A 12,581-nucleotide genomic window follows, 5' to 3' on the forward strand; every position below is an offset into this window, starting at 1 on the left:
AGAGGAGGAAACAAACGCACCGAGGCAGCCACTTCCTCCTGGATACTCCTGGATAAAAAAAGCAACCTGTTAAATTTAGTCAAGTGAGGGTGTTTGCATTTGTACAGCTGTTGGGGGAGGTTAATGTGTGCTTTGTCTGTGGCCGCGTGGGTTTTGTTTGCTGCTCTGTGCGTGTATTCATAGTGTTGGTAAAATGTGAGTCAGAAAATGAGGATGAGGGGACTCGGACGGTGGACAGGCCAAACACGACATCGTGAGGGTGGCGGATGTGGGGGTGGGTCACAGCGGTGGGGTCTTCAGAGCTCAGACCTGGAGAGAAGGGGAATACTGCAGAGATGTTGGTCCACCACTTAGTTCCAGAGTGAAATGCCTAAACGGCTGTTGGACATCATGTCCCCCTCATGTCCCCCTCAGCGTGAATTGCAGTCACCTTGGTGATCATCTGACTTTTCATGTAGCGCCACCATCAGCTCACAATGTAAGTTTGTCCAATAATTTGGTTTACGACCATGTAAATTCGAATTTTTTTGTGGATTATCTTGCTTTTCTACTGTTCATTTAGATAATTTGCATAGATTAATTAATGGTAACTACATACACTCATCGAGCACTTTATTAGGAACGGTTCCGGAATTAGGGTGGTTCCTCAAACAGCCTCAGGTCTTCATGGCTTGGACTCCACCAGATGTTGGAAACTTTCCTCTGGGATTCTGGTCCCTGTTGACCTGATTGCATCACATGATTTCTGCAGATTTGTCGGCTGCACATTCACGCTGCCAAGCTCCTGTTCTACCACATCCCAGAGTTGTTCAACTGGATTCAGATCTGGTGCCTGGGGAGGCCATTGAAGTCCACTGAATCATTGTCGTGTTCATTAAACCAGTTTGAGACAGATTTCACTTTGTGACATGATGCAATATCCTGTTGGAAGTAGCCATTAGAAGATGATATATTGTGGCCATAAAGGGAAGCACTTATACTATCAGACAGACTGTGGCGTTCAAACCATGATTGATTGGTATTAAGGGGCAGAAAGTGCCAAGAAAACATTCCCCACACCGTGCCACCACCACCATCAGCCTGGACTGTTGACACAAGGCAGGTTGGGTCCAAGGATTCATGCTGTTGATGCCAAATTCTGACCTTATGGTCTGCTACGTTTTTCCAGTCTTCAACTGACAAATTTTGGTGAGTCTGCCCTCTGCAGCCTCAGATTTGTGTTCTTGGCTGACAGGAGTGGAACCTGACGTCTTCTCCTGTTGTAGCTCATGTGCATCAAGGTTTGACGTGTTGTTCATGCCGAGAAGCTTTTCTTCTCACCAGACTTGTGAAGAGTGGTTGTCTGAGTTACCGTAGCCTTCCTCTCAGCTCCAACCAGTCTGGCCAGTCTCCTCTGACCTTTCTCATCTACATGAACTGCTGCTCACTGGATGTTTTTTGTTTTCAGCTCCATTCTGGGTAAAAACAAAATCCCAGGAGATCAGCAGTTTCAAAAACACTCAAACCAGCTCGTCTGGCACCAACAGTCATGTCACGGTCAAAGTCACCTGAGATCACATTCTGTCCCCGTTCTGATGGTAGATGTGAACATTAACTGAAGCTCCTGACCTGTATCTGCAGGATTTTGTGCATTAAACTGCTGCCACACGATTGGCTGCTTGGATAACTGCATGAATAAAGAGGTGCACAGGTGTTCCTAAGTAGCAGTAGCAGCAGTAGTTGCTGTTGTTGTCGTTATTATTGTTGTGCAGAACCTGTACAACTAAACAACTTGAAGCTCATGTTGTTGCCCATATAAATTGAACACAAATAGAACCTGTAGTAGACCCCATGTAGCCATACTGCAGTAAAAAAGTTCAGTCCTGCATCCAAAATTTGACTGGTAACCTTTGCTACTAATAGTTGTGTACTCGAGCAGGAAAGGTACTCGGTGCTGGGCAGGATTTGTGAGCATCTCTCGGCCTCCTATGGGAATATACAGCGCGTGTGTTTTCCCAGCGAAGGGCTCCTACTTCTGACCAGCACAGGGTGGAAGCAGTGGACCATTTCCACCCACCCCGCTGCAGTGGCTCAGTCTGAACGCAGGACGGCAGGCTGGTCTCATCCTCACCAGACTGAAGTGAACCCACGAGTCAACAGGTGACTGATAATAACCAGCTCCTTCTCCCGCCACTGTTACCGCTGCAGTGCACAGGAAAATCATCAATATGCAATTGTTCATACTGTTCTAACAGAGAAATGATGATGTGCCCCGGTACGTTACCTTTAGAGCGCACGGCCCATTGTACTTTAATGTAAGTCTGGAGAGATGCGTGAACTTCTCTCTGACGGTTCCTTATTTAGCTGTTTCTTATCACTGTCGCCACTTTTTGATTTTCAAACTGCCCGACGTGTCTGAGCAGCTTTCCCTTCAGCTATGTAAACGTTTCCCTAACCGTTTTTTTGTTTTTTGTTTGTTTGTTTTTTTAAATTTTGATTTTATCCCATTAAAAGCGTCACATCCAAGATGACTCCACAGCGTTGGGGCCACTGATCAGCGCCCTTGAAGAAAAACCTTGTCGTTCCAAACCTGCCCGGACTCCACCGCAGCAGCTGCTGGAGTCCCCGTTAGACCACGCGGGCTTTCCGGTTCCTGTCGCCCGTTGCTGCGTCTGGATGTGGAAACGCTGCGCGCAAACGAGCCGCGCGTCGATGTTGCCGGACGGAACTCGGAGCGTGTGAATTATGAGCGAGCGTCGCATGAGGATGAATCTCTCTTCGGTGAACTCCTCCTCGGGGAGAGCGGAGTCGGTGGTCATTTCTTTGGGGTTTTCGGTCATTTTCCTGGTCGGCACCGCGGGAAACTCCCTGGTCCTCGCGGTTCTGTTTCGCAGCGGACAGATGAATACCAAAACCACCAACTGGTTCATCCTCAACCTGGGGATAGCAGACCTGTCCTTCATTGTTTTCTGCGTGCCCTTTCAGGCCACCATCTACACGCTGGATGAGTGGGTGTTCGGACCTGTGGTGTGTAAAGTCGTGCACTTCATCATTTTTCTCACCATGTACGCCAGCGTCTTCACCCTGACAGCTGTTTCCCTGGACAGGTGCGTCCACTGCGCGTTACGCATGCCGAGATGCGGAACTTTATAATTCACCTGTAGGCTGCACTTTGACGAGGGAAGACGCATATTCACCTGTTGTTCCTGTCAATATTTTGTCAGTGTTGTATTGAAATGATTGTATAGTGGTACCATCATGGCCATAGCTGGATAGATAGAGTACTTAGGTAAGGAGGTAGATAAGAAAAAGTACAATTTGAAAGCCAAATAATGTACAGTCACTAAATAGAATTAAAAAAAACATTAACATTTTAAGGGCGAAAGGCTTCAACCATTTATCGTTGTGCTCATCATTTCGTGTTTCTGCTGTAAAATAAAAATGAATTCAATCCTAAATCCAGAACATTAAAGCCATTCCCCCTCCTCTTCTCAAATCGTCACATATATGTGCACGCAGCACCAGGAATAACATAACCGCCGCTGGCAATTGCGCTCAATTTGTGCCCTGGTATGCACATCAACACGCCCAAAGCCAGATTTCACGGACAGATCAGTGTGAGATGAGTTGTTTCCTGCATCGTGTTTCACCCGATTATTTCCCAATCATAGCATCGTTCCCAGTAAAGAGGACCGTGTAAAGTTGAAGTACAGTATTTATTTAAGGTCAAGCCTCCTATTTCCATTCGATTCTAAAGGTTGCAGTTGGCAGGAAAGTCTAGTTTTGGGTGGTTGTGTAAGAGACAGGCGAGGCCGTCAGGGGACCAGTCAGAGAAGCAAACGGATAGCTCAGGCGGTTTCCTTGAATGCTTTTTTAATGCAAACACACACACACAAGTAAATGAACCTTGAGTTTACAATATTTTGTCACAGACATGTGCTCCTAAGATGAAGAATGAACCTCAAGGCTTGAACAGAACATCATATCCTGATATTTGATCGTCAGATAAAACCAGAATGAAAAGCCAAAAACTATGCGACCTTGTCCTTTAAACTGGCTTAAAGTAACTGACCTACTCTGAACTATTTTTACGGACTGTCTTAGGTTTCATTATAATACCATTTGCACCATAAAGGCTTTATTTCAGCCTTTGTAATTTGCCTCAACCCCATACTACGGATTGTGACGGTAAAACGCTACGCACTGTATATTTTTTAAGCCTGAAGCAACACCACAAACAGCAGCAGCTTAATTTCTAGCAGCATAACCTCCACCTTTAATGATTCACACCTGTCAGTAATGAACACCTGGATCACGTGTCCTCCCTCTGCTCTCGCAGGTATTTAGCCATTTGCTACCCGCTCCGCTCCAGGGAGATGAGAACACCAAAGAACGCCTTCACCTCCATCTGCCTGGTTTGGGCCTTGGCCTTGGTCTTCTCCGGACCGTATCTAAGCTACTACACACAGATGGACCTGGTCGGCACTGTGGTGTGTATACCCGCCTGGGAGTCCAAACCACGCATCATAATGGATGTCTGCACCTTCATCTTTGGCTACCTCATTCCTGTCCTGGTGCTCGGCCTCACCTATGCCCGCATCATCCGATACCTGTGGACCAGCGTGGACCCTGTTAAGGACATGTCCGAGTTTCGGCGGGCCAAGCGTAAAGTCACCAAGATGATCATCATCGTCACTGCTCTCTTCTGCCTTTGCTGGCTTCCCCATCACCTGGTCATCCTCTGCATGTGGTTTGGACATTTCCCCCTCAACCACACCACCTACGTCCTCCGCATCCTCTCCCACCTGGTGGCTTACACCAACTCCTGCTTCAACCCCATCGTCTACGCCCTCGTCTCAAAGCACTTCCGCAAAGGCTTCAGGAAGGTTTTCAGCTGCACGCTGAGGAGGAGGGAGGTCAACAAGGTGCACGTCATCCAGGCGTTGAACACGGTCAGCAGTGTGGAGACATCCAACTAGAGACAACGGCTTTGACCCGGACCAGATGAAGGAGAGGAAGAGCCAACTGAACATTATGAACTGGGAACGTACCCAGAGGCGGTCTTTAGGTGACATAATATCTCAACAGTAATCATTTCACCAGAGTTAAAATCATCTAGAGTGTTGAGTATACCCGTCTGTGAGGAAGACCATAATGAGACAACAGCAGCAAATGAGGAATTAGGGATTCCTGAAGCTGTTTACAGCAACGGCTGCTTTTACTGAATTACTGACCACTTCCTGCAGTTGTCGAGGAAATTGATGAATAGGAGGAAAACCTTTACCTTTGGGTAAAAAGGACAGTCTGTATTTGACATAGTGAAGGCCATGTTAGGCTACTTTTTAATTAGATTGATCACAAAAGACTTGATGCAGTCATGGTGTGTCCCAATCAGTTCAGCAGATAACATTCATCGATTGATGAAGGAATACAACCCCCCCTTTTCTCCCTGACCCCATGACATTTTTAGCTACTCTTGCAGCACAGCTCTAGGGATGGCTCCGTCAGCTGTTCGGTCAGTCGCTCCAACGCTATGGTCCAGGCTGAAATATATCAACAACTGGATGGATTGGCCCAAAATTTTGCACAGACATTCATGGCTCCAAGAGGATGTATCTTACCGACTGATCCTCTAACGTTTCCTGTAGCGCCACCAGGAAGTTGACACTTTTGCTGTTTGGTGAAATGCCTCAGAAATTATTGGATGGATTGCCATGAAATTTGATTAATGATTTTGGTCATCGCCAGACTTTACCTCCAGCGGCACCAGCAGGTCAAAGTTCCAACTTATTTAATGAAATATCTGAACATTTACAAAATGGATTGGTACAAAACTTAGAACAGACAGTCACGGTCCCCAGGCGATGTGTCCTAGTGACTCTGGTGATCCTCTAACTTTTCCTCTAGCACCAACTTAAGGTTTTCACATTTTTGTTTTTGAGTGAAATGTGTCAACAACCATCAGATGGATTATTTTTAAAACTTGGTACACACATTCATGTTCCCCCCAGGATGAATTGTAATAACTTTAGTGATCCCTTAACCTTTCATCTAACGCTGTCATAGGGTCAAAATTGCTCTAAATTGTCCAATAATTTTGTTTACGACCAAAATCTGCAAAACTAATGACAATCTCATCAGCTTGAGGTGTAGCTCCTTTAGCAAATTAGCAAATGTGAACATGCTAAATGAAGATGGTGAACATGGTCAGTATGTTAGCATTCTCAGTGTGAGCATGTTAGTATGCTGTCGTTAGCATTTAGCTCAGATGCTGCCTTCAGGCGATGTCGTCAGAATGGGAAGAACAGAAGTAGTAGAACAGAAGAAGTTGTAGTCTCACCAAATTAGCCTCTTTTGTTGTGTTATGTTCTTGTAGCAGTTTGTAACCAAGTGAAACCAGACACAAACTCATCGTGAATGGATTGTATTAGTGTTAATATTGGATTTTATTTCGATGTAATTGTCGGCGGTGTTGCATTCGCAGCCATTCTGCCAACAGTTTGTTGACATGTCTGTAGTTCTTTTTCCCTCTCAGCTGCTTGTAATTACATTTAAACGATATGACATTAACGCAGAAAAAAGCACTGCTTTGCCCTAAGTACAGCCTCACAGAACAGTATAGCACGGCTTTACACTCTTAGTGTTGCTCTAGAAAAGTTGTAACAAAAGTAAATGTACTACACATACAGTTTATGCTTTCATGGGACAATTAGGACTTCCTTATTGTCTCATGAAAGCATACTGGGACAATAAGGAAGTCCTAAAATACCTTGATTCGTGTCTAATCTGGGTTTTTCCGCCAAAAGTTAATAGGCACATGTGGTCAGCATGTGGCACTTATGGTTGGCCAGATTCTGAAGTATTTTTCCTGGAAATCACACAAACACTGTCTTAAAAGGACACTACCCGGACAGAGAGAGCCCTGCAAACAGAACATGTGTATCGTATTATGGAGATCGTTTCAGAGAATTTGATGAAAGGTAGTAATTTACTTTGGGTAAAATGAGCTTAGCCATTATCCTGTTTAGACATCGAATGGAGGGATATTACCACCTCTGTATTCAGTGACTATTAAAGTTTAATATTTGTTTTAACTTTATTTCTATAGTACTAGAAAAACAAGTTGCAAAGTGCTTTAGTAAAAGGCACAAAGCCAGGAAAATGCATAGATCAGACTGAAGTGAAATATAAATGAAATATATAAATGAAGTAAAATGCTTCAAAATCTAAAAGCAAAAAGATGCAAGGTCATCATTGTCACCCAGAGGGTTTAACAGAATAAGCTTTCAGACTAACTGAGTCACTACAGCTTATGGTTGAAAAACTCAGATGAGTTTCACATCAAAGGGGTCGGTGGTTCAGAATTGGGCTTGAAACTGCCTGAGGAGTCTGTGGAGCTGTGGGTGGTGTCGAACTGGAAAAATAAATGTTCAGAGCGTTATGCAACCATCATTTGCCAGACAGATTTTCAATCATTTCTGCATATCTGAATAGACGTCTGTTGTGTTACTAATTCGGCATCTTGCGCAGATACCTCAACGAGCCTCAATGTTATCTATGGTGATTTTGACTTTTGGAAATGTGCTGCATGATAATTTATTGTCATTGGAAACCTCAGTGTTATATGTTGATTACATGAGTGGCTTTGCAGTGCAAGTCCTGTCACAATGTCACAGAACATAACCTTGATTTGTTGTTGTAATGTTAGATATGCGAGATTACTTAAATTTGTGTTTTATTCGTATGCGCGCAGACGGTGTTAATGTGGTGTGCAGAGCATCATGAGAGTCGAACTAATAAATCCATCAAGTTGTTACATAACTATCCTTTCTGTCTGCTTAGCAACATAATCTTACTCACTCCCACCAAACATGACATGTCCTCTCAAGATGATTTATTTTCACAGAGCTGTTAAAGGTGTCGGGTGAGATCCTTCATGGAGATTAAACCTGTCGAGTGGTCGCACGACGACTGCTGTGCTGGTAAGTGGGCGCACACGAGGAGGATGACAGAAGTGCAGGTCACAAGTTCATGACGAGGACAGTTTTCTGTTTTACGCTGGTGTGAAGCGCAACAGAGACTCCAGACCTTAGGGCTTGTATACGTTAGGTGTGTTACTCGTGTTTTTCTATTGTTAAACATGCCTAGATGAAGCTTCTTGGCTAAAACCTTGTCCTCAAGATCTGAATTCATCTTCGCCCCTTCCAGGAGAGAGACAGTCCCGGATGGTCCCATAGGAAAAACTCAGGACGGCTACGCTTTAATGGAGGTAGGCCAGTTAGCCAGATCTACATTTTTTTCAAATCAACCAATTAGTCTTTGCCCTTTAAGTCTTTTCTCTTGTAAAACTGCAAAAATACAGTTTGAAACCAATTCTGATCAATCAGAATTCGCACTTATCTGTGGCCTGTCCAAGTTTTCTAGTGCAGTGTCTTCTTCATCTCTTCGTGGTGCGCCGAGCCGCAATGGGCTCATTACTGCCCCCGAGGCCGGAGGCCAGTTCGTCTTCAAGGATGAAGACAAATGTACATCAAGTTACCTGCATCACATCCATTTAAGGGCAGAATGTTGCCAATTCTGGTTTTTCTATGGGGCCATCCAGGAATGTCTCCCACGCAGTGATTGAAATGGTCCCAAACTGGGCTAAATTCTTCCATTGCCTCATGGAAAACAAGAGTGAACCCAGAAAAGTGAAAGTCCCACGGTTCAGTGGATTCTTCTGTATTTCAGTTTTGTTCTAAATGAATGTTAACAACCTGCACTAACATCGGATGTATTGATGAATCACTGTGTTTACAGCACATATCTTTCCATCTTTGCAGACTGGAGTTTGGAGACATCATCACTGATACTTCAGTGTTTAAAATAAGGTGAGTAATCAGCGTTTCACACAGAATCCGACACTTGTCGGGATGTAAAAGTTTTTACCATCAAGTAACCGTATCTTTCCGCTGAAACTCAAGATACTGATATTCTTTTGTGGAGTTCTTTTGTAGCTCACTTAAGGAAAGTCGGTCTACAACATCTGTAAAGTGGTTGAGAAACTTTTAGACACATCACTGTATTTAAAGCAGCACTTATCAATATTTTTATATTAACAATGGATCAAATGTGTATGAGTAATGTCAAAGGGGTCGTAGTGACAAACCCACTGCAGATTATCACCCAAATGCAGTTCCCCTCACCTCTGCGGAGCACTGCAGCTTCTTTCAGCTCGTTGTCTTGGTTTTACTGCCTGCAACTTCTACTGTCTTGGTTCCCTCTCACCGCTCTTATCAAACTGATTTCCAGCAGCAGGCAGCTGTTTTCAGCAAAAAAGCTGTAAAAAGTCACACTCCCCTACCTGCTCAGCCGCAAATAGCAGCTGGTCACAGTCAGAGACCAGGTGGTGAACATAGCGGAGCATTCAACAGCTAAAGAGCCAGATGTTTCCCTCAGGAGCTGGTGGAGACCAAAACCAGAGCAAAAAGAAGAGGGAATACTGGACTTAGATTCATCAAGTGGAGACAAACACCACAAAAAATGGGTATGACTGGATAAGACTGTTTGGCAATATGTTTGGCATTTACTTAATGCACTGATAATGTGTCACGTTTGTTATATTTACAGCTTGTTCCGCTGCCACCCAGAGGCAAAAAAAAATTTAAAAAATGAAGATTAGTCTAACCTTAACACATATTTCAAGAGTAAAGGACACATTATAAATCACAATAATATTACTGAGTCAGAAAAAATAAGCCCATGCCCATGAAAACGTACTTTTATTTATTTATTGCATTTCTATATTTTTTTCAAGTTACTTCTACTGGTGTGTTTCTCCAGGGTATTTTGGTGCATCGTTTTTTGATTACTTTTGCACTGATTACTATATTTTCATGGACCATGTGTGCAGTCTCTACCACACACACTTTCTGACTACAAGTACATCCTGCAGTTGGCAGCACGTCCAGCTCTGCAGTGCACACTCAGCTAAAGCTTTTCTCTCTTTATCACTCACAGTATTAGGCATATTTATTAATAATACAATATATACAACAAGTCCAATTTATATAATGTTACCCATCATTTTGTTTCCCGTGTAAAGCCTTTATTAAGTTTACAGTTGACCTTGAAGTGTCGTCATCCTTCTTTTTCAGAAAAACCCACGAGCACAGTTTCCAATAAGAGTCGTTACAATACCTCAGAAAAGAAATCTCAGAATAAGGTTCAACCTGTCTTCAGGGACGGGAAACAATGAATTCGTTTTTTTTAAAACTGCTGTTTCCAAGGTCAAGAATGAACATTTAAGCTCAATCAAGCAAAACATTCAGACCGAGACGCAAAGAAGATTTTTTTCAGCAACTTTTCCATGTTGTTCCCGCCTTTAAGCGCTACACAAAACAACCTTGTAACACAGAACTGGAAAGTAGCATGAGCCGTGGTCAGTACTTTTATATCACCGTGGAAACCCAACCATGAGATGCTGAGAACATCCGGTTGCCGTGGTGATAAAAGTGTCATCTTCAGCTCGCCACCATCCCCAAGATTAAGGCACCAGGATGGCAACACAGACGCACAAGAGCTCGGCTCATTGGAAAAATGTTACATCCGTGAAAAGTGAGCAGGATGTTCTGGTTTGGGTTTTTAACTTCACTCTCTCCTAAACCCAAACAATTTTTCACAGTGGACAAAAAAAAAATCTTTTTTTGAGCCTTTCTGCCTCTATTTAGAGTGAAGATAATATTTTCACTCTCTCAGGGAGTTGAGACAAATCATTTTCTCATATGTTTCTCTTCTGTTGTAACCCCCTTGCTCAGAAAAGACCTTCATGCTTGTTTACAACTTTGAAAAGCAATCATTGACCAGTCATTGATTTCAAGTAACACCTAACTGAATATCAACAAGGCCTGAAACCGTCCCTTGCTTTTAAATCATGTTTCCATTACACAACATCTTACAAAACCCCTCTTAACCTTGTTCTTATTGTTATAATTGATTAAAATCTGGAGCAGACAACGGGAGCAGATATTCAAGCTGCTGAGGGTTAGCAGTGTAATTCATGACCCATTTCCTCACAAATAATGTGATTGTGTTCATTCTAATTAACATAAATTCAATCAAATCCTGCTTTTACCAACAGAAATGATTTAGAATCTAACCTAAGAGCTTATTTTAAAGAATAGCAGATCACACAATGTGACTTCTGTTGTGCTGAAGAAATTATGAATGTGGAAATGTGCACGATGCTGAAATGATCACGTGAGCTCTTACAAGCCTGTATTGGCTATTATTTGATGCTCTATCATTATCTGAATACCGGCTCTTCATGGAGAATTTTAACAGTATTTTAATTTAAGCTTCTTGAAACTCAAATTCTCTTTCAAGGACAAGTGTCATTTAATTCAGCTCAGTGTGAAACAATCACATCTTAAGTTTACAACTTGGAGTTATCCAACCTGTGTATGTGTCAACTATATCATTAAACCTGAATTATTTATTGGCTGCTCTGGGGCAGCAGAAACAAGCTGGAAACTTGGCATTTTATGACGTATTATTCATTACCTTTAAGTTGATAGGGAGTATGTGTGTGTGTGTGTGTGGGAGTATTAGGAAACAGTTGCTCTCTTTTAGCTCTTTTTTTGGTCTCTATCAGCTCCTCAGGGAAATATCCGGCTCTTAAAAGCTCCTCTACACTGTGCGATTTTAAGCTGAGATGAAAATTGACAACCGTGGTAAAATCTTAAGTTTGTCGGTCCAAAAGAGGGGTCCAGGATCTCACTGTGGAACACGTCCACCGAAGGCCGACGGCCCGCAACAAAACTCCTGACAGTAGTGTCGGAAATTTAGGAGCACGTTCTCACAGTTTGGCTGCTTCTCCGCAGGGGCCATTTTTTTTTATGACGTTTAAGAAAAAAGAAAAACACACACAAATCAAAACAGTGCAGGTCAAACAAAAAGACACGTTTGTGGGCAAAGAAACTCCAAAATTCTCTGTAGAGCTGAGGTGAACGGCAGAGTCAGGCGATGAACCAGTCATTTGAGCCGTTCTTGATTTAAAGACAGTGGTTAGAGCAGCTTCAACACGGAGTGAAAATACTCCGTTTCTTTTCCATCAAGATCTGCCGCTGTTACATCAGACTGTCGTCAAGTTGGGTAAATGAAAACCAAACACAGTCTGGACCGTCAGGCTCAGTAACAGGCGCTCTGCTGCCGGGCAACAAATACACACGCCTCTCCTCAAATGTGTGTGTTTCTCCACAAACACGAAGGTCACATATTCCCGAGGAGCTTTCAAGTGTTTGTCCCGTAGAAAATGCTCCGGTGCTCATTAGGATGCACGTGATCTGGATGCTCCCAGCTCCACTGACGTGTCTTCTGCACGGCGGTAAAGAAAAAAGAGCAGCTCTTCCCGCCGTCTGTTCAGTTAATTATTCAAACACAAGCTCTTATGTGGTAATAAACGATTAACTCTGTATCTACACTGGGGAAAAAAAATGAATTTGCAGAATGTCAGATTGAATATCAGATGACAAAAGAGGCTCGATGTTCAGCTCCATCTGTTATTTTTCATGTCAGTGAACCAGTGTGTAAATGTCATCAACAGAACAAATGACGACTCCAGC

The 12,581-nt window shown here is 43.2% G+C and overlaps 1 protein-coding gene across 4 annotated transcripts in view; it reads left to right on the forward strand.

Moving 5' to 3' along the window:
* The window catches only part of LOC120794859 (galanin receptor 2a), a 137,783-nt gene extending 132,778 nt beyond the window's left edge, over positions 1-5,005 (forward strand). For 2 of the 4 annotated variants that reach the window (XM_040136252.1, XM_040136250.1), the window contains 3 exons: positions 1,903-2,139; positions 2,494-3,086; positions 4,319-5,005. In XM_040136252.1, coding sequence (XP_039992186.1) covers positions 2,725-3,086; positions 4,319-4,958 — 1,002 coding nt within the window. In that variant the 5' untranslated portion in view covers positions 1,903-2,139; positions 2,494-2,724 and the 3' untranslated portion in view covers positions 4,959-5,005. The remainder of the gene's footprint in view (positions 1-1,902; positions 2,140-2,493; positions 3,087-4,318) is intronic. The other 2 variants (XM_040136254.1, XM_040136251.1) reach the window with 2 other exon arrangements.
* Positions 5,006-12,581: the final 7,576 nt, after the last annotated feature.

Source organism: Xiphias gladius, chromosome 9, assembly GCF_016859285.1.
Source record: "Xiphias gladius isolate SHS-SW01 ecotype Sanya breed wild chromosome 9, ASM1685928v1, whole genome shotgun sequence".
In the NCBI taxonomy this organism is placed as follows: domain Eukaryota; kingdom Metazoa; phylum Chordata; class Actinopteri; order Istiophoriformes; family Xiphiidae; genus Xiphias; species Xiphias gladius.